The sequence below is a fragment of the Callionymus lyra genome, chromosome 1 (genome assembly GCF_982586985.1).
Source record: "Callionymus lyra chromosome 1, fCalLyr1.hap1.1, whole genome shotgun sequence".
Lineage (NCBI taxonomy): Eukaryota > Metazoa > Chordata > Actinopteri > Syngnathiformes > Callionymidae > Callionymus > Callionymus lyra.
Genome location: NC_141818.1, coordinates 38,824,988 through 38,847,249, shown reverse-complemented (window position 1 = coordinate 38,847,249; position 22,262 = coordinate 38,824,988). Strand labels below are relative to the sequence as shown.

Here is a 22,262-nt window from a genome sequence, read left to right as displayed (position 1 = left end):
GTTAGCAATGATTAAAAGACAAAGTATCCCTGGAGCCCAAAATCTCAAAAAGCCTAGTCTAGACAATTAATCCCACAATTGGGACTTTTTTTTCCCTTTTAAGTGTGAAGTGAAGCAACATCACCACACCAGGGACTTAACTCTCGCCAAGATATAGACAAAGTCATGATTTTCTCTGCGAGGACCACCAGTTCCAGAGGGTTCCTTCCAGCGCTTCGGTAAGAGGATTAACCAGAGACGCGTCCCCTGAAATCACAATTGGTCACGGGTTGTCTGCTAATAACATAGTTGGACTCAACAGTGTAACCCGCTGATTAAATCTGGAGACGCAGGACAATAGTGGCGAGAGGGAAGACGTCTCATAAACCTGAGTCTGGTCTGATCGTGTCCACATGAAGGTGTTAGTAGCTCAGGAACGTTAAAGGATAGTTAACCTTCTGGAATAGTCACAGCTATGATAATTAGGAATTTAAATCTGGAGAGAGTCCAAGTAGAAAAAAGAAAAAAAAAAAAAAACTCAAACGGACCAGTTCTCAGGAGGATTTTTTTCAATTAGCATTAAGCCAAACTTATTTAAGTATATAATAAATAGTTTGTAACATTTAAATTGTTTTAATAACAAGCATTTTCATATTTTTTTAATACTTAAAAGGTTTTTTTTTAATTGAATAATTGTACCAACATTGTTTACTGAATTTCAAAAGCTAGGAATGAAAATATATCCTCATAAAATGTACCTTTTATTTATTGGAATAAATTTAAGTGTAAAAAAATTCATTCTTGAAAATATTACATTTTTAAAGATTCAATGATTTAAAAAATTAAAACATAATGCACAAATTATTTAATTTAATGATTTAGTAAAATGAAATGCAACGTACCAATATAGAACTATCATATTTAAAGATTAAAAAATTAAATACATTTAATTAAAATATAACCATTCAATATTCTGACGGCACTGATACACTTCCATATCACGTCACCACTATTTGAGATTTAACTGAATATTTGAACTTTACTTAAGACCATTTGTTAGTATCGACGCTGACATAAACATACATTATTCTCATAAATCAAGTTTATTGAAGCCTCACTTCAAGAAAGATTCTCTATTAGTCATATAACTCTCGGTCTTTGTGGCATACACAGATTATAATAAGCGGTCTGATCCCAGAAGTCCGGTCCTTTCCAGCCACACCAGCCCTGAAACCACACGTGAAGTCAGTGAAGGAAGCCGGGCGAAAAAGAAGTAACAAGCGAGGTACAATGGACGATTCCTGCAGGTGACCCACCTTGTCCGTGATGACCTGAAGGTCCTCGGCTCCGGTGTAATGTGGATCCAGGATGAGGAAACGGATGTTTCCGGTGATCTCACTCCAGGCCACACCGAGGATAGTGTGAGCGAGAACTCCTCCTCCTGCCCGAGACACATCAAGCAAGAACAACATTTCTATGTAGCTCTACACACACAGAAGAACCAGAGCAGAAGGTAAGTTCATATCAGTGTAAAACAGCAGCTCTTGATCAACATCAACAATTATATTTAAAAAAAAAAACACTCACTATGCTGTCACGCTAACAAGTCCATGCTATTACAAAGACACCAAGTCACTTGAATTTTACATGATTTATTTGCTCTTTTTGGTTGTTGAGTGAGTCAAGATAAAACTTAGAAGGAACAATGTGATGGAAAAACCTAAAGTAAATTCTAAACTGAAAGTAAACTTCCGGGTTTGGATAACAATAGTTTAAGAAATCTTTCCACCTGTTTGCTGTCCGGATCAGAAACACTTTATTTTATTTAATCATACATATTTATATGCTCACTTCAATGTAAAAGTAACTTCTTCTTTTTTAAATTAATCTCATTTTATCTATTTACTTTACTTACTTTATTTGTGATTCTAAAAGATAAGCTAGTTGATTACAGGGTTATATACGGGGGCAACCGTTTATAGCCCCATAGAACCCAATGATACTTAATTTTGTGAAAATACAATCAAATAACGACAGGAAAAAATGTTTTTTTCATATTGATAAATTGGGATTAACTTTATGCATGATGTGTGTGTTTTGACTCGCTTGTAAATGGCTTGATCAAGATGAAAAAATAAAGTGGAAAATGTCACCGGGTTCATGGAGCGACATTAGAATAAAATGGATTCTCACCGATCATTACAGGTGTTCCTTCTGTGAGGAAGTGGTTCGCCAGTTCTCTGCCTTTAGACGCCAACTCTGAGCCCTGACTGAAGAGTGCGAATGCTTTACTGCAAAGATCAGACCCCTCTCCTTGTTCAATGATCTACACACACACCTCACAAACATGATCTTCGACGTGACCCCCAGTAGCTGGTTGAGAACAGCCTGGACCTCAAAGGATCCGATCCACTGACGGGACCCAGCGAAGGCTTTTTCTTTGTCCCCGACGTCCACTAAAGCCTAGGAGGGAAACACAAGTCAGCACGAATACAGACTTTAAAAGACGAACTGTAAGAAGTCGACCTGCTGGATCTCTCTGTGAGTCGGCACCGGCCGATCCGCGAAGCCCTGCTGCTGAAACCAAGAGCAGATGGTCTGGAGGGAACGATACGCGCAACCCCAGCCGTTGTCGTCCACGCGGTCCTGCATGTAGTGGTGGTAACTGTAGAGGCCTTGGGTCAAGTAAACCTGCGAGACGATAAGCATCCGTCAGTCACAAACTCTGCCCGAATTCATTCACAGATACAACACCTTTCCGTCGTCCAAGTTGGGATGCACCAGAGCGCAGTGAGGGTTGCGGAGATATCCGTCCTTGAAAGGCTCGTTTGCAAAGTGGTAAACGTTCGCTCTTCTGAATAACGGTCGATCTTCAGGGAGTCCAAACCTTCGATGCAATTCCTGAGAAGCGAACGGATTTAATAACATTTCAATTGAGAAATTTAACTATTGAACTAGTTTACAGAATGCGAGGAGAACTATTATTAGGTAATAAAAAAGAAATATTGTGAGGAGAAAAATAGAAATAAACATAGAAATACACAAAGTAATACTTATATTACTAATATACTCGATATAAATTAATTCGTTTACATGGCTGAGGGGATAAAAATAAACACAGAACAGTGGATATTAATAAGTAAATGCGTGTATTATATTATATATTTTAAGCATTTTCAAAAACCGAATTCCCGAACATTTTTACCGAAGAAAATATCGGATCAATTTTGTCCAGTTGGTCCACTACTTTTCTTAATAACTTTGCAAAGTTAAGAAATTAAAAAAAAATAATCTGGAACAGAGTGTGTATGAATGCGTGTTAAGAGAAGCCTCCGGGGGTTAAAACCCAAATTTCCAGGAGGGTGATTGACAAGAGGAGGGAATAGATAAATCGGAAATACAAAACAGGGGAAAAAAAATAGTTCTTTGTGCATTGAAACACATTTCAAAAAACAATTTTCCTGTCCACGCCTTCATTTTTAATGACTTTTCTACGACCTAATTATGGCAACCCTTATGGTCCATACAAGTGATGATCTGACAGACCCTCACCTGTCTCTGTGTCTCCAGTTGACTATCCGACAGTTCTGCCGGATAAACCACGGTGACCAAACCATGAGGGTCAGGAAGAAGGAAGTGAAGCGGTTCAGGAACCAAGACAGAGTTTCCCTTCATATGCAGCAGGACTACTTTCTCCATCTCGCACAACTGTGCGACGAGTGCCTCCGACAGGTGAGCGCAGGCCCTGCAGGAGAAGAAGAGTCACTTGCTGAAGGCATCAAAATAGTGAGTGACAGGGCGACATACACACGTTTCTAAACTGTCAGATGCCGAGAAAGTGACGACACAATCCATGGGAAGAGTTGAACACAAAAAGTTGGACTTCTGGAGCGTCTGGCAAATCACAGGGGCCGGAAGGGGTCCGGACCTCGTCGCCTCCATCATCAGTTGAAGGTCTATGACACGCTTAATAACAAGAGAAATAGAAAATATAGTTTATTTAAAAGTTCGCAATTTTTCGACACCGTTTCCACGTCAACATACCACAAAGGAAGTCCTTTTGCTTTTTTTTCGTGCAGCTTTTTTGTCAACTTCGCTTTCATCCGATCTGCAAGAATCGAGCAACATTACAACCACGACGAACATGCTTAACACATGTCAACACTTACCGTATCCACGGCAACAAATCTATAAGCGACGTGTTTGGCGTTATGTCTTTAGGTGTCACGGCACAGCCTTTGTTTGGCCAGATGACCACAGGACTGTCCTGGATCGTGAAGACACAGAACCGGGATTGCACCTGAGAACGCAGACCGTCGAATGTCCTGGAGATGACTGGCACGGAGAAGAAACAGTAGTTAAAACAGTCATTCTGGTGTTTATTAATAATGTCAAAACACACAAAAACAAGTAAGAATGAAAGGGATCCATAGACAAGTTGACAGTTGATAGTTTGACATTGTTTTGATGGATGCAACATTGAACATCTGTCAGGAACGACACGTACCATCTGTGTTATTGAGCAGACATCTCAGCTCCAGTGGTCCTCTGACTCGGAGGATTCCTGCGGTGTCTTGAGGAAGCGAACCAACAACCTGCAGTAAAAGATACCACTTATGTTTACAGCGTTTTATTCACAAACACTTTAAAATAGTCAAATTTTACGCAGCTGTCATGACCAACATATCGAAAGAAACTTAAGCATCTTTAAAAAAATCTTAATATCAATTAAGGAAGAGCAATAAACTCACCATTTTGAGGCAATATTGCAGTTTTAATTCAAGAAGCTAATGCTAAACTAGCCATGACGTCCACTGGAGGAAGCTCTCGACGTGTCCATGAACGCGCCACTTGATTGGTTCTCGATGACCACGCCCACGTCGCCACGGCAACAAGAGCACAGGCCAACTTTTTATTTATAATAATCTTAAACAAAATATAACGATTATTGTTCAAAAAAAATTATATATTAGGAATAAGCAAAGTGTCGATTTTGTGCACAGATAATACTAATTTAAAATAGTTAATTGTATCCAAATGATAAAAATAATCACAAAAAAACAACTTCCTGACTCGATAATTATTTGCGGGATTTAGCCAAAGAATGTTTATTTATTTTAAATAAAATCCTCGACGCATGTATGTGTACTATTAATATTATTAATAGTTTTTAAATAGTTTACATGTAGTATTGTGTTTTAACCCGAGAGTGGCGCTGTTCATCACGTCTTACGTAATGTTCATTTAAACTAGAAACTGTAAACAATGTCAAATAAGTTATTTAATTAAAATTAAACGTAATGATAAAGTAACACAGTTTGGTAAACAGACGTTTCTTTTTCTGTACAATTTAATAATTATTTACAAGAATTAATATAAAAATAATTAATAAAAACGAGTTGGAGATTTAGATAGATAAACTTTATTCAGTGCATATTTAATAACTATCAACATTACACATGTAAAATCATCATAACCTACATGTAAACACAGCGAGTGCAGAAAGCTGAGGCTGACATGTCACGGTATCGTATTTTCCAGTCATTAAAATGCAGCCCAGGGGACACTGGTTCTATACTGGGATGGAGTGAAGCTTGATATATCCGATTAGTCCAGCATCACTGATCATGTCACACTAGTTATGCAACACTATCTCTTTTAAATCTCTATTTTTAAATCCAACGACCACTTTGTTGCATTCAGTTCAACCATTTTAAACTGTAACGTGAAAGAATTAACGGAGTAGAAGATACTTACAGAGTAAATAACACCCGGGGCCACAACTCTCATGCATGCGAGGCTCCGAGTCGAGACTCAAGACTGAAGCGACTGCTGCTTTAAAATCACAAGTGTAGTCAATATTCCACTAGCATGTCATGGAGAAGGAAAGAAAACATTTGTAGTTCAGAGCTGCAGCCAGTATTAGTTTATTTGTTGTTGATAATATTGATAATATCATGACATAAGGTGATAATATCATGAAATAACCTGATAATATCAAGAAATAATGTGATAATATCAAGAAATAATGTGATAATATCATGACATAAGGTGATAATATCATGACATAACGTGATAATATCATGAAATAACCTGATAATATCATGACATAACGTGATACTATCATGAAATAATGCTATAATATCATGACATAAGGTGATAATATCATGAAATAACCTGATAATATCATGACATAACGTGATAATATCATGAAATAATGTTATAATATCATGACATAACGTGATAATATCATGAAATAATGTTATAATATCATGACATAATGTGATAATATCATGAAATAACCTGATAATTTCATGAAATAACGTCATAATATCATGACATAATGTGATAATATCATGAAATAATGTAATAATATCACGACATAACGTGATAATATCATGAAATAATCGGATAATATCATGACATAAAGTGAAAATATCATGAAATAGCATGATAATATCATTAAATAACGTTATAATATTATGACAAAACGTGATAATATCATGACATGACGTGATAATATAATGAAATAACGTGATAATATGAAGAAATAAGGTGATAATATCATGAAATAACTTTATAATATCATTACATAAAGTCATACTATCATAAAATAACATGATAATATCATGAAATAATGTGATAATATCAGGAAATAACTTTATAATATCATTACATAAAGTCATACTATCATAAAATAAAGTGATAATATCATGACGTAACCTGATAATGTCATAAAATAACATGATAATATCATGAAATAATGTGATAATATCAGGAAATAAAGTGATAATGTCATGAAATAATGTGATAATATCATGAAATAAAGTGATAATATCATGACATAACGTGATACTATCATGAAATAAAGTGATAATATCATTAAATATAAAGTGATAATATCATGAAATAACGTGACAATATAATGAGATAATGTCATGAAATAACATGATAATATCTTGAAAAAACATGATAAAATTAATGAAATAATATGATAATATCATGACATAATATGATAATATCATGAAATAACGTGATAATATCATAAAATAACGTGATAATATCATGAAATGATGTGATAATATCATAAAATAACGTGATAATATCATGAAATGATGTGATAATATCAAGAAATAAAGTGATAATGTCTTGAAATAATGTGATAATATCATGACATAACGTAATAAAATATTTCGACACATCAAAAGAAGGATATGCGCAGAATATCATACTGAAGGCCACCAATGGTCTGATGTCATGCTTCAGATGATTTTTAGTTTATTTTGGAGTAGAATGCACCAGAAGCTTACAAGAATGAATCGTAACGTATATGTTTTTGGCCAGTGAAACTCCAGTGAAATTAAGCAATACAGTCTGGGTTTTAAGACTTATTTCCTGATTTCAGATTTGTTGTCTCACCATTATTTCAGGCAACATTTATTTGCGTTCACATCATCCGCCAGTCAACTAATGTTTTAAAACATTATTTCCCAATTTCGGAGACATTAATTTTTCATATTTTTTCAACTCTGTAACGAATATATATCGAATTTTCTCATGTTCTATGTATTAACATGATACTATGAAATAACGTGATATTATAAAATAATGTGATATTATGAAAAATGTTGATATTATGAAATAATGTGATATTATGAAACAATGTGATAGTAAGTATGAAATAATGTGATAGTGTAAAATGACATGATATTATGAAATAATGTGATACTATGAAATAACATGATATTATGAAATAACATGATATTATGAAATAAAACGATATCATGAAATAACATGATATTATGAAATAAAACGATATCATGAAATAACATGATACTATGAAATAACATGATATTATGAAATAACATGATATTATGAAATAAAACGATATCATGAAATAACATGATACTATAAAATAACATGATACTATGAAATAACATGATACTTTGAAATAACATGATACTACGAAACAACATGATACTATGAAACAACATGATACTATGAAATAACATGATACTATAAAATAACATGATACTATGAAATAACATGATATTATGAAATAACATGATATTATGAAATAAAACGATATCATGAAATAACATGATACTATAAAATAACATGATACTATGAAATAACATGATACTTTGAAATAACATGATACTACGAAACAACATGATACTATGAAACAACATGATACTATGAAATAACATGATACTATGAAATAACATGATACTATGAAACAACATGATACTATGAAACAATGTGATTATATAATGACAAAACGAACTAATCACATTACATGATAATATGACAGAACGTAATAATATCATGAAATACCATGAAAACATAATACAACTTGATAGTATCATGAAATAACGTCATACTTTTCTCAGCGCACTACAGGAGTGAACATCATTCATCCAAAGAAACAACCATGTCAACTTCCTCCAATCACACTTTTCAAAAACAAACGTTCCTTCTGGAACAAAACGCCAGACAGTGACGTCACTGTGCTTCGACGGCTCTGGTGTGACGTACAGGAGGATGAAGAGGCAGCAGTGACATCATAATTGGAAAATAGGATAAAAAAAAAATGACATAAGAGCATCTGCGCGGGAGTCTCTCGCATCATAACATGATTTAGATCCTCTGACCTCAGGCTGGTTTAAGTAAAAAGAGTCTTGATCGCATGAGAGAAGTCTGCTGGAAATAACCTCCTTCTGTCATTGGCTGCTTGGATTCACCACTTGCGCAGGCACACACACACACACACACACACACACACACACACTCGCTCATTGGCTTTGGGTTAGTTGTTCAGCATCACTCGCAGGATCCAGGATCCAGGATCCAGGCAGCATCACACGGAGTCTCCTGGTCCAAGAGGACGGACGAGGGAACTGGACGCGCCCGCCGGATGATGATGGCATCTACACGCGTCGCCGCTGATATTCTATAATTTAAAACATTTTAAATTTTTTATTGAAGAAGAAGAAGAGGAGGAGGAAATGTTCTGTGCCAAGCTGAAGGAACTTCAGATCTCCAGCGGAGAATGTCCCTTCTCCGGCAGAGCAAACCTGCAGCGCGCGGACCTGGAGGCGAGCGCGGGAGCGGCCGCCGGGTGTGCAGACGTGCACGGAATGATCGTCGCGGATCCGCCTCGACACAGGAGCCACAGAACCAAAGTTAACCTGCACACGCTCGGGGAGAGCATCCGCAAGATCGCGTGTCCAGAGGTGAGTGGATCCCACTGACCAGGAGGGTCTGGAGGGTCTGGAGGGTCTGGAGGGTCTGGAGGGTCTGGAGGGTCTGGAGGGTCTGGAGGGTCTGGAGGATCTGGAGGATCAGGAGGGTTTTTGTTTTTAAATGATGCCACTTTGTTGCAGTTCCACAGACTGCACGTCGCACTGCAAAGACTGACGGCTCGGATCGACCAGCAGGAAAGGTGCGTGTTGAACACACACACACACACACACACACCCACACACACTTCTTGTAGTAAATATGTGTCAAACTCGACCTCATAACATATATTTATGGCCTGGGCTTTGAACACAGATTTCATTTGTAACACAACTAGAAACTAGATCAAATACACATAAAGACATGTGGTGGTGATTACAACAACAACAACAACAAAACAACAACAACAACAAAGTGTGTATGAACCAAAGTATAGATTTTGTTATTATGCCCACAATATGGTTTGAGTAGATGCAATGAATATATATGATTTTAATGACAATATAATCTTTTCTTTAAGTATATTCGAAGTCTGGCCAAATGTCCTTTAATCCAGTGTTTTTCAACAACTGTGCCGTGGCCCACTAGTGTGATAATATCATGACATAACGTTATAATATCATGAAATAATGTGATAAAATCAGGACATAACGTGATACTATCATGAAATAATATGATAATATCAGGAAAAAAAAGTGATAATGTCATGAAATAATATGATAATATCAGGAAAAAAAGTGATAATGTCATGAAATAATGTGATAATATCGTGACATTACATGAAAGTATCATGAAATAACGTGATAATATCATGAAATAATGTGAAAATATCATGATATAACGTAGTAATATCATGAAATTACATGATAATATCATTAAATATAAAGTGATAATATCATGAAATAATGTGATAATATCGTGAAATAATGAGATAATATCATGACATTACGTGATAGTATCATGAAATAATGAGATAATATCATGATATAACGTAATAATATCATGAAATTACATGATAATATCATGGAATAACGTGATAATATCATGAAATAACGTGATAATATCATGAAATAATGTGAAAATATCATGATATAACGTAATAATATCATGAAACAACGTGATAATATCATGAAATAATGTGAAAATATCATGATATAACGTAATAATATCATGAAATTACATGATAATATCATGAAATAATGTGATAATATCATGAAATAACGTGATAATATCATGAAATAATGGGATAATATCATGACATGACGTGATACTATCATGTAATAAAGTGATAATATCATTAAATATAAAGTGATAATATCATGAAATTATGTGATAATATCGTGAAATAATGAGATAATATCATGACATTACGTGATAGTATCATGAAATAACGTGATAATATCATGACATAGCGTGATACTATCATGAAATAATGTGATAATATCATGACATAACGTGATACTATCATGGAATAAAGTGATAAAATCATTAAATATAAAGTGATTGTATCATGAAATAATGTGTTAATATCATGAAATAATGAGATAATAACATGACATTCCGTGATAGTATCATGATATAACGTGATACTATCATGAAATAATGGGATAATATCATGAAATAATGTGAAAATATCATGAAATAATGGGATAATATCATGCAATAATGTGAAAATATCATGATATAACGTGATACTATCATGAAATAATGGGATAATATCATGAAATAATGTGAAAATATTATGATATAACATGATAATATCATGAAATAACGTGATAATATCATGAAATACAACAACACAGTGTGTGTGAACCCAAGTATATATTTTGTGCCCACAATATGGTTTGAGTAGATGCAATGAAACATATGAATTTAATGACAATATAATCTTTTCTTTAAGTATATTCAAAGTCTGGCCAAATGGCCAAAAAAATGTTAATCCATTGTTTTTCAACAACTGTTCCGTGGCACACTAGTGTGCCTTGAGAGATCATCAGGTGTGCCTTGGGAAAATAACAAATTTGACCTAATTAGTCAAAAAACATTATTTATCTGCAAATAAAAGACAAGGGAGCTGATATTGGCTGCTCTGTATGTCAATCAAATGGTTATAGGACCGATTGGTTGGTGTCCAGCCGTAAAAAGAGGTCTACATACTACCATTTTTTAAAACATTTTTGTCGGTGGTGGTGATTTTTTTCAATGGAAAAAATGTACCTTGGCTTGAAAAATGTTTAAAAACACTTCCTTAATCAACTGGCATGATCTTTGAATCCTTTGTCTTGTAAGTTGTTTTTTTTTATAGCTGACCAGCAGATACGTTTAGATAACAACTCTAAAACGGTAACTTCTGGGTCACTTTGACCCGGAAGCAACCGAAAGGTTATTAACATTTAACGTCAGAAATGAAGCTTAACAAATGTTACGTCTCTGATCTCATTTAAAATACACATTTCTACCAAACCCTTCCATGCTATTAGAGATTCCTGAAAAGAGAAGGAATAGAATCATCAAAAAGCACGTTTTCGTGTAGTTAAAGTGATTATCCCACCACTAGATGTCGCTGGAATGTACCTCCCTGAATAACTGATATAACTAGTATCGGCCCCAAATCTGTCCTGATCAAAAAGGAACAAAATGAAACATCCCTCTCTAAAAATATCCGCTGCTTATCAAATATTTGCAGGATCATTGATTATTGATAAGCTTTATAATATAGGCCGTGACTTTTTTAGGGACGAAAAATGATGTGTGTTTGTTACATTTCATTTTTTCTCTCAGAATTGGATTTTTTTTAAATGGTATAAGAGGGACGTCCTTATATGGTCGCATCTTCTCGTGAGCGCTCTTATCTCACAAGATAATCTCATCAAGTGGTTCCATCATCATCCTTTCTTTCTCTTAAAAAACCTCTTCTGATGTTGCAGTCAATGGTTCCCGTTTCTTCAAACCTCTACCAGGAATGTTTTTCAAAATCTGCTTAACTGGTTATTGTTCTTTTCCACAGTCGTGCCGTGTGTCGTGCCGACGGTCAGAGCTGCGGTGAAGATCCGGATCATCTGGTGGACATGATGAGCGCGTATTCCAAGAGAACAGGTACAAGGTTCCATCCTTCTGATGCCACTGACCGCTGCTCACTCCGTCACCTCTTCGGCAGGGATCTCCACGGAAGCTCTGCCGGTCTCTCTGGGCGAGGAGCTCTTCGACATGTGTTACGAGGAGGACGGACACATTCTGAAGGTGGTGGGGGGAGCTCTCCACGACTTCCTGAACAGCTTCAACGTCTTGTTGAAGCAGAGCAGCGTGCAGCGGGATTGTTGTGTCCGCGAGGCGTCGGTGCTGTGCTTGGACAAAGACCCGGGTCTGCTCACCGTCTACTTCTTCAACCCGCACTCCACCACGAAACTCTTCTTCCCCGGGGTGATCCGAGCAGCTGCTCGCCTGCTGTACCACACCACCGTGGACGTGCTGATGGATCTACACCATTCCAAAGACAGCATCCTTCAGTCCAGCCCTCAGCCCAGTCTGCGCTACACCGTGGTCGTCAAGGATGCCAAGAGTTTGAGTCCCAGTCCCCTGAGGGCCACCACAGCTGGGACTCTTCCTACCTCGCTGTTCTCCACCATCTTTCCTTTCCATCTCATCCTGGACCAGGACTTGGTCCTCGTGCAAATCGGACACGGGCTCAGGAAGAGACTGACCAGGAAGGACGGACCGAGGCGAGCGGCTACTTTCCAAGAACACTTCTCCATCGTGACCCCTCAGATTAAAGTCACCTTCCAGTGCATACTGACGATGCTGAACACCCAGTTCATCATCCGGATCAGGCGCACGGTGTCGGACAACGTCGGGAAGGTACGTCATGGTCTCGCAACCCGAACAAAAGTACACCAAAAACCTTTGGTACTGTTTATAAAACATAAATGCTGTGTCTCAAATCGCATACTTGCGTACTCAAAGTTAGTATTTTTAGTTCTCAATTCTTGGCTTGCGAAATTTAGTGCGCCATGCACACTAAATTGTCGTACTTAAACGCCCACAAAACGGAGTATGATTCGATGGACACTATCTACGCTAAACGGCTTCCATCTTAGTGACGTTGTAAACGGAAGTTACCTCAAATATATATATATATAGATATATATATATATTTACAGATGCATTTTCAGCCAACAGTAGAAGGATGACACGTCTTCTGTTCTGATACCGGCGTAAACATCTCACGAATATTTTCGTTTCTCATATTTTTTCTTTTTTTCTTCTTCCAAACTTGCAAAACGTGCTGCCAGCAGGTGGCGATAGCGTTCAAACAGCTGGTTGAAACCTTCGTTAAATAGTAGTAGAAGAAAAAGCTGTTTCCTGTTAGTGCGTAGCGGCAGTGTTTGATTTGAGACGTACTATCTGTTGAGAATTCGCGTACTAGTTAGTATGTACACTATCCTGATGCATACTAACTTCTAGTATACTAAGAGAAGTATGCGATTTGAGACACAGCTAAACAGTATTTTTTGGGACATAAGGCGCAACAAATATTAACAAAGATTCTGTTATATTATGTGATTGATAGCTGACATTCAGCTTGGTATGTAAGTAAGTAAGTAAGTAAGTAATTTTTATTTGTATATCGCTTTTCCAGACCAGGGTCACAAAGCGCTTAAACAATCAAAACAATACTCAATAAAGTATATACTGTACTTTAAAGCTGTCTCCTATAGACTCCTAAATATGAAGTCCAGAGTCCGACAGAGCTCCCACATAGTTATACCATGTAGACTACTAGAATACTACGGAGCATTGCGTAGTAATACCACTTTGCCTCGCGTAGTTATACCAGGAAGCCTCGCGAAGTAATACTACGGAGCCTCGTGCAACATCAAAGAGGCTGAATTAATGATGAGTGATAGACGGATGGATTTTTTTCCAACTGCATTTTGGGCGAGATTAAGCAATTATGGGTGAGATGCTCATGATTCATACCTAGCATGACAATATCACCTCTGCCAGAACATGTGACCCCAAATCAAAAATATCATTTTAAATGGACATATTACAACACACTGTTCAAATAAATGTTATTATAAGTGATCATGAAGGACAATTATTTGAATCACATCAAGACGAGTCTCTGGACTATGAATAGTTATTGGTGCGCGACCAGTGTGCAGTCGGCCCGAGGAGGAGATCAACAATATACCCCAAGCAGAGATCAGAAGCAAATGTCAAACCAGTTCATCCGTCAAAGGCTGAACCAGCCGCTGCTCTTCCTTTGAGGCACATAGGAAGAGAGGAAAATGTATGAGTAGTAAATACGACAGCCTTGAAATGACCGAAATCGGGTGTGTAGTAGCTGCTAATCTAAGATTAAATACACCAAAATACTACGTACAATATATCCAGACGGCTCATTCTCTAAAGAAGGACAAAGTGGTGTGTTATTGACACAAATGATGCGTCTTACAGGTATTAGTAAAATACATTATAATAATATAATAATGGTGAAAACATATTTTATTCAAATTAAGGCGAACTAAAATGGTACAAAGTTGAATTATTAAATAATATTTACACCTTGTTGAGGCCATTATCTTCACAAAAACAACAGTGTTCAAGAAGTTAAAACGGTTGGAACTGAGTCCGTTTCTGTCGCTCCAACACGACGTCACGTCCGGGTCTTAATACTTTGCTTTATGGAGAAAAAAGGTCAATTCAGAGTGTAACAGGTCGTTTATTCGCCGTTTCAAGTCAAACAAAGATACAAGCTTTTACAATCGATCGGGCGCGCTCTTTGCTGGCAGCTCTACAGGTTGATAGCTCCGGGAAAGACGGTCCCGAACGATAATAACATCGCTATATTTAAGGCAAATTTCCGGGCCGAGAGGTCCTCCCCCTATCGCGCTATTGGTTCCTCCAAACTCCCTGTGTCACGATCTCCTGTGGGGAATTCTTCCTACTTTTTTTTATCATTCAAATGTTCTTCGGTGGAAATTCCTGTCTCCTAGCCCCCCCCCTCACAGATGTGTCCCTGCTTCGTTCTTTTGATCCACGATCCAAGGTGTGAAAAGGGCAGACAAACACGTTTAAATAACCGGTGTCATGTTTCTAATTCTGTTCCAAGCTTGTCTTGAAAACAGTGTGTCAGTCTGGAGTGAAATGTTGATTCTGAATGTGTATTCAAACGTTTAAGCTCTTAGATGAAGCTAGTAATTTATACTTTATATTTTCATTATCTTTTAGCATTAATTTAAGTATGGCGTATACGTATAGTGTATAATAATTTTTAATCTAACAAAGTATTTATAGTTAGCTTACAATCATTAGCCGCTAAAGGCAATACTAACTTTTCTTACCTTCATCCATCATTGTCTGCTGAAGAGAACCTTGACAAAGTGAATACACATCTCCAGTTAAACCAACCTCAAAAGAAGGTTTGACAATGTGTATGTTTGATTTTTACTAATAATGTTCTGAAATAATAATCACTAAGTCAGTCGCAATGATTTAACTTTACGTTTTTTGCTTCGTATTCCTGCAGCTGATGGAGCTTAAGGGCCAAATGATCTTTGTCTCCGAGTCCAACGTCATCCTGTTCCTGGGTTCCCCGTGCGTGGATAAACTTGAAGAGCTGACGGGTCACGGCCTCTACCTGTCCGACATCCCGGTCCACAACGCGTTGCGAGACGTGGTGCTGGTCGGGGAACAGGCCAAAGCGCAGGACGGTCTGAAGAAGCGTCTGGGGAAAGCTAAAGCCGCCCTGGAGCACGCTCACCTCGCCCTGGAGGAGGAGAAGAAGAAGACGGTGGACCTTCTCTTCTCCATCTTCCCCGGGACGGTGGCCCAACAGCTGTGGCAGGGTCAGACCGTCCAGGCCAAAAAGTTCCACAGGGTCACCATGTTGTTTTCCGATCTGGTGGGCTTCACGGCCGTTTGCTCCATCTGCACACCGATGCAAGTGATCACCATGCTCAACGAACTCTACACTCGGTTCGACCATGAGTGTGGCGAGCTGGACGTCTACAAGGTCAGTGGCTTAAAGTAAAAAAAACATCTATTTACGAAGGTGGATTTAAGTCTTAAAAGGATGTTGGACCTCTATTGTACTCATCAGTGTACAAAACTCTCTTTTCATTGAAATATTTACATCAGAAAATGTGCTTAAGCCCCGCCCACTGAGAACTGCATAGTTGACCTAGTTATAAAATCTTATAAGCCCCCTCAGCTGTGATGGCCAAGCTTCAAGGTTTGTCACAGCGTGTCATCAATCCTGACAGACTAGGGACTCGTTGTATAAACAAAGCGTGGTGGGACTACAGCTGGTTGGAGGAGGAGCGAAGCCATTATTACGTTATAATGGACTCCGGTCTTGTAACCTCTTGTTTGCCGAGATTTTAGACGGAGGAGAACTATATACCGTAATACGTTCAAAACATGGTCATGATGAGAGACTTACTGCATCTAAGAGAAGAAGATTCAACACTTGAAACATGGGAGTGACTCAGGAGAGTTGGATTTTCTAATTGGTTCGCACTTTAATAGTATATTTGTTCATGAATACGGAAGGATTGTGTGTATCATGTGAGTAACAAACAGAAGACATGGAATGCCTAAAATCGCCGTTTTTGACATAGCTATAGATGTAAGAACTCAAGTGGTTGTTATCGAGAAAACCTTGTTTAGATAAAAGCTTTCAAATGAAACTCTTATAAACTACAAATATACCATGACCCTCGTGTTGTCTCTGGGTCAATCTGAACGACCCAGAGACAACACAATACTACAAACACACCAGGGTTAAGTTGTACCAGAAATTGAAGTAAGCAAGGCTGCTATACTCATTTTCACTGTTGATGGAAAAGCTCCAGAACATAATTCATCGCCATGAAACAAGTTTAAATATATATATATATATATATATATATATATATATATAGTTAGTGAGTTTTATTTGTAAATATATTATTACTTTTATTCTTCTCAAATGGGGGACATTTAAGTTGTCACCTCAGTTCACACATTATATTAAGATTAAAAATAATGATAAAAAAAACAGTAAAAAATGTGTATGTTTTCCTCATATCTAGCGAGGGTTTACTCCAGGTATTCCAGTTTCCTCCCACAAAAACATACAGAGGTTGATTGGGAAATTGCCCATAGGTATGAATGTGTGTGAATATTTGTGTGTCCTGAGACGCCCTGGTGGCGTTCCCCACCTCTCACCCGAAGAAGCTGGGACAGGCTCCAGCACCCCCATGATAATAAGGAACTCAAATGATGCATTGACTACATAAGTACACTAAAAGTGTAAGGAAAAGGAGTTGTAAACACTAATCAAAACGTTGTATTTTTTCATTAAACGCCCTAAATGCGGGTGGGTGTGGGGGGGGGGGGTAAACTCTCCTTCCTGCAGCGCGGGTGAATGAATGAGTGAAGCACCAAAGATGCTGTGTAATGCCGTCAGAATAAATGATTACAAAATAGAATTTAAGCTGGAATCCAATCAAGGATCCTTCTCGCTTGAAAAAGCACGATAGTAACGGAACAATTTAAATTTTTCATCAGCGCCTTCAGCTCTGATCAGAAATTCAAGATTTGAGTTTTGTCTTGGAACCTGTTATTTGTTAGGCTTCAATGTGGTGGAAACGGGAGGCGTTCTCTACTCTCGTCCTGACAGCGCATCAATAATTTAGCCTTCAATGTGGTTTCACCGTTTTTTTCCTTTCGCTCGAGTAAATTCTATGACATACAGGTAGCAGGTTCAGAGCGAGTCGCTTCCACAGCCACGTATCTCCTTAATCTGCAGCTGGAGGGGGAAACGTAATCAAAGAGCCTCTGATGTACAACAGAGAGACAGGAGCGCGTTTGACAAATATCTCGTAAAAAAAAAACACAAGGAAGTACCTTCAGGACCTCTGTTTCCATTCCACGTGTGCCTTCCTAAAAATAGTCTGTGCTGTTGAGTGCTCTGTAGGGTTTACATGTGAGCTCTTCTAGTGGTTTCGGTGCTGCCACGTTCCCCTGATGCTGTAGTCATACCTTAATGTTCATTCTAAGGTTTGCACTTTATTGAGAAAATAATGCATATCTAACCCTGACCCTAACCCTAACCCTAACCCTTACCCTAAACATAACCCTTATCCTAAACCTAAACCTAACCCTAACCCTAACCCTAACCCTAACCCTAACCCTAACCCTAACCCTAACCCTAACCCTAACCCTAACCCTTATCCTAAACCTAACCCTAACCCTAACCCTTACCCTTACCCTTACCCTAAACCTAACCCTTACCCTAAACCTAAACCTAACCCTAACCCTAACCCTAACCCTAACCCTAACCCTAACCCTTACCCTTACCCTAACCCTTACCCTAAACCTAACCCTTATCCTAAACCTAACCCTAACCCTAACCCTAACCCTAACCCTAACCCTAACCCTTACCCTAACCCGAACCCGAACCCGAACCCGAACCCGAACCCGAACCCTAACCCAAACCCTAACCCTAACCTGAACCCTAACCCTAACCCTAACCCTAACCCTAACCCTAACCCTAACCCTAACCCTAACCCTAACCCTAACCCTAACCCTAACCCTAACCCTTACACTAAACCTAACCCTAACCCTAACCCTTATCCTAAACCTAACCCTAACCCTAACCCTAACTCTAACCCTAACCCTAACCCTAACCCTAACCCTAACCCTAACCCTAACCCTAAACCCTAACCCTAACTCTAACCCTAACCCTAACCCTAACCCTTACCCTTACCCTAAACCTAAACCTAACCCGAACCCTAACCCTTACCCTTACCCTTACCCTTACCCTTACCCTAAACCTAACCCTTACCCTAACCCTTACCCTTACCCTTACCCTTACCCTTACCCTTACCCTTACCCTTACCCTTACCCTTACCCTTACCCTTACCCTAAACCTAACCCTTACCCTAAACCTAAACCTAAACCTAAACCTAAACCTAAACCTAAACCTATCCCTAACCCTAACCCTAACCCTAACCCTAACCCTAACCCTAACCCTAACCCTGACCCTGACCCTGACCCTAACCCTTACCCTAACCCTAACCCCAACCCTAAAATACCTGACTGAGATTCTTGGATCTAACCGGCATCGCTGTGCTCAGGTGGAGACGATCGGAGACGCCTACTGTGTGGCTGGAGGATTACACAAGGACAGCGAGACTCACGCCCTGCAGATCGCCTTGATGGCTTTAAAGATGATGGAACTCTCTGACGACGTCATGACCCCGACTGGAGAACCGATACAGGTGGGGAATCAGATCCGGGGGAGAAGAAACTCTTCGAGTTCTAATGGCAGGAAGTTTGCGAAATTATTCTTTGGGGTTTTTGTTTTTGACTTGGCTATTGCTAACATCATCTCAGAGACAATAGTGTTGATCAATAAATCTCTGAAAAGCCAAGATACTGTTTTATATTTTCAGGTGACAAGTTATTTTCCTTCTTTTTCAGATGCGGATCGGTCTCCACACTGGTTCTGTACTGGCCGGGGTCGTCGGTGTTAGAATGCCTCGCTACTGCCTTTTTGGTAACAACGTCACATTAGCCAACAAGTTCGAGTCCTGTAGTCAACCACGAAAAATCAACATTAGCCCCACGACTCACAGGTGATCTACCGTCACAATCCTATTGTTAGTTTAAGAATAACTTGAGCTGCTTCTTCTTTTTTTAAATGAAAAGCTAGATTAACTGTTAGCATGAAGGAAGTCATTGTTTAGGTAATTTCAACAAGTGTAGGATCAGTTTTTGTCAGTTATATTCACAAGTTTTCGGCTTTTACTCACACCTTGTTCGTTGTGAATATCTTCTACCCTTAATCGCATGATGATTATAAATTTACTGTGAACAACACCTTTATAAGTTTTTGACAGGAAATAATTTAATATTAACTTTGATGAAAACTAGCGTCTCTCTATTTACACCTTATTAAATGCAGGTACAACAAGGTAAAAAAAAAAACATTCACTGTTAATAATACTGTTACTTTAAAAGAAAAAATAAATGCAAATATGAAAGTATTTATAGTGATCTAATAATGCAGAAATAATTCAATTTAATTGTGAATGTAATCCCTATTTTAAAGTTTCAGCACGTTCATTCTTCACAAATATACAGTTATAACATCAGAAATGTTTGACACCTACCAGTAATAAATCATCCTTATAATCGTATATAGTCACAATTATTTATTTTGATGAATTAATATGCTATTAATAGAGAGAAGCTAGTCGTCATAAAAAGTTAATCTTTGACTACTTTCTTTTTCCCTGTTAATAACCAGTAATAAATCATCCTTATTATCGTAAACAGTCACAAATATTTTTTTTGATGAATTAATATGCTATTAATAGAGAGAAGCTAGTCGTAATCAAAGTCAATCTTTAACTACTTTCTTTTTCCCTGTTAACAACCAGTAATAAAGGTGTTTTGTTGAGCGTGAACTGATTATTATCATGTTATTAAGGGTAGAGAGGTAGACTAGAGTCACAATGTACAAGGTGTGAGACAGTATTATAATGTTTAATAAAAGGTTGTTTTGCTGTTAATACACATTTAATGAGTAGCTTAATGAAATGTAATATGTGTTCCTCATTCTAAAGAGTCCTTTAGAGCAGGGGTCCCAAACCTTTTTTTGCACATATTATATGAAGGACTGACCTTCATATAAAAACATTTTCCACTGGTTTACAGGTTTATTTTTTGAGTAAACTTGACTGAAACGAGCGTCTTGACGTGTCAAGAGTCACAGACTGATGTTACTTCTGAGAAAATACAATTTTCTTTTTCAAAACAAAACACCTTAAAGATAGTACTAATCAAACAGAAATAATATGAATTATCTTTTCTTTCTGTACTCTATGGTCCAGACAGAGAAAAGTATTCTGGGACACTTATCTTGATCTATGGGTCATAACGTTTTGGTCATAGAGAGTAGAAACATAGATGGAATAGAGAGTTTGTCTTTTCAGCGCTTCAATTTTTTTTTTTTTTTTTAAGATATCTGGTTTTACTGGCAAAAATTTAAATGCATGCGTAAAATTTGTCAATGTACACAAATCACCCAAAACTCATATTTAGCATTCATAGCCAGTTGAATCTGTGCATGTTTAACAGAAAGACTTCTTACAGCTCCAAAGATAAAAGGTCACTTTCTAAGATGTCAAACCCTGTGATTTATTTGTATTTCCTAGATTGCTGAAGGATCGCCCAGAGTTTGTCTTCATTCCCAGGACCAGGGAAGACCTTCCGGCCAACTTCCCAGAAGACATCCCTGGTGTTTGTTATTTCCTGGAGCCTTCCGTTAAAACTCCCAAACTCCAGTGAGGCTCGTCCGAATCACAGGCGTGTGAAAACATGAATCGTGGAAACATCTTCGATGTCTCGTGTCATACCGATGACGTCTGCGAGTTAAACTTTCAGTCTTGTGCAAATTAAGTCTATTAATATCCCACTAAGGGGTTGATCTGGTCATTAAACGTCAACAGGTTATTTTAACCGATGAAAACGTCAATTTTCACTCCCGTATATATGACAGTGAGCACCAGTGATTCACACATTCTTGTGTCATTAAAGTATCCATGTAGCGTTTTCTGACTGAACATCAAGTTGTTTCAACACGGAGATTAACAAGGAGGTGAAAGTTAAGATCCCGAGATACCAAACACATTCGTTGAGCAGTTCAGGTGCCTTATGGGAAATCACAAGTTAATCACAGATTTAAAAGATTTATATTTCACATCTCCTTGAGATTTTGTATTGAAACCAGCAGCAATGTTTTTTTAAGCATATGGTGTATTAATCTTCCTTTTTCTTCCCATTAAAACTATAAGAAACTGAATTACAGATATGTGATATAACGTTTGTATTTTTATGGTCTTTCAATGTACACGTTTATAGTATATTTATACTTTTGTTTTCCAAGCACTTGTTTCCTGGCACAGTGGAAGCATCCGATGAATGTCCTTCGACCACTCATGATGATGTGCTGTCATCATTAATGTAAGCAAATTAAATAAAAA

At 37.7% G+C, this 22,262-nt stretch overlaps 2 protein-coding genes across 2 annotated transcripts; one reads left to right on the top strand and one right to left on the bottom strand.

The window, feature by feature from the left end:
• Positions 1-1,040: 1,040 nt before the first annotated feature.
• On the bottom strand, positions 1,041-4,833 carry ufsp2 (ufm1-specific peptidase 2). The gene is made up of 12 exons (XM_087783916.1): positions 4,731-4,833; positions 4,487-4,574; positions 4,149-4,314; positions 4,024-4,087; positions 3,791-3,945; positions 3,532-3,724; positions 2,734-2,880; positions 2,506-2,670; positions 2,318-2,442; positions 2,173-2,249; positions 1,296-1,420; positions 1,041-1,206 (listed from the first exon to the last, which is right to left on the bottom strand). Exons 1-12 carry the CDS (start codon positions 4,731-4,733, stop codon positions 1,120-1,122), a joined length of 1,395 nt encoding a protein of 464 aa, XP_087640042.1. The 5' UTR covers positions 4,734-4,833; the 3' UTR covers positions 1,041-1,119.
• A 4,008-nt stretch (positions 4,834-8,841) lies between these two features.
• Positions 8,842-22,206, top strand: gucy1a1 (guanylate cyclase 1 soluble subunit alpha 1). The gene is made up of 8 exons (XM_087806663.1): positions 8,842-9,215; positions 9,366-9,424; positions 12,230-12,318; positions 12,380-13,077; positions 15,755-16,240; positions 19,350-19,493; positions 19,696-19,850; positions 21,435-22,206. Exons 1-8 carry the CDS (start codon positions 8,988-8,990, stop codon positions 21,565-21,567), a joined length of 1,992 nt encoding a protein of 663 aa, XP_087662789.1. The 5' UTR covers positions 8,842-8,987; the 3' UTR covers positions 21,568-22,206.
• The last annotated feature ends 56 nt before the right edge of the window (positions 22,207-22,262 follow it).

What these genes read in the sequence shown, in the direction of transcription:
- ufsp2 (XM_087783916.1), bottom strand. An exon ending in CCAACTTGGACGACGGAAAG is followed by an intron (nt 2,671 to 2,733) that starts GTGTTGTATCTG and finishes ATCGTCTCGCAG; the next exon opens with GTTTACTTGACCCAAGGCCT. An exon ending in AGGAACACCTGTAATGATCG is followed by an intron (nt 1,421 to 2,172) that starts GTGAGAATCCAT and finishes TGTCTCGGGCAG; the next exon opens with GAGGAGGAGTTCTCGCTCAC.
- gucy1a1 (XM_087806663.1), top strand. Translation starts at nt 8,988, where the DNA reads ATGTTCTGTGCCAAGCTGAAGGAACTTCAGATCTCCAGCGGAGAATGT. An exon ending in CGCGTATTCCAAGAGAACAG is followed by an intron (nt 12,319 to 12,379) that starts GTACAAGGTTCC and finishes CCTCTTCGGCAG; the next exon opens with GGATCTCCACGGAAGCTCTG. An exon ending in GCGAGCTGGACGTCTACAAG is followed by an intron (nt 16,241 to 19,349) that starts GTCAGTGGCTTA and finishes CGCTGTGCTCAG; the next exon opens with GTGGAGACGATCGGAGACGC.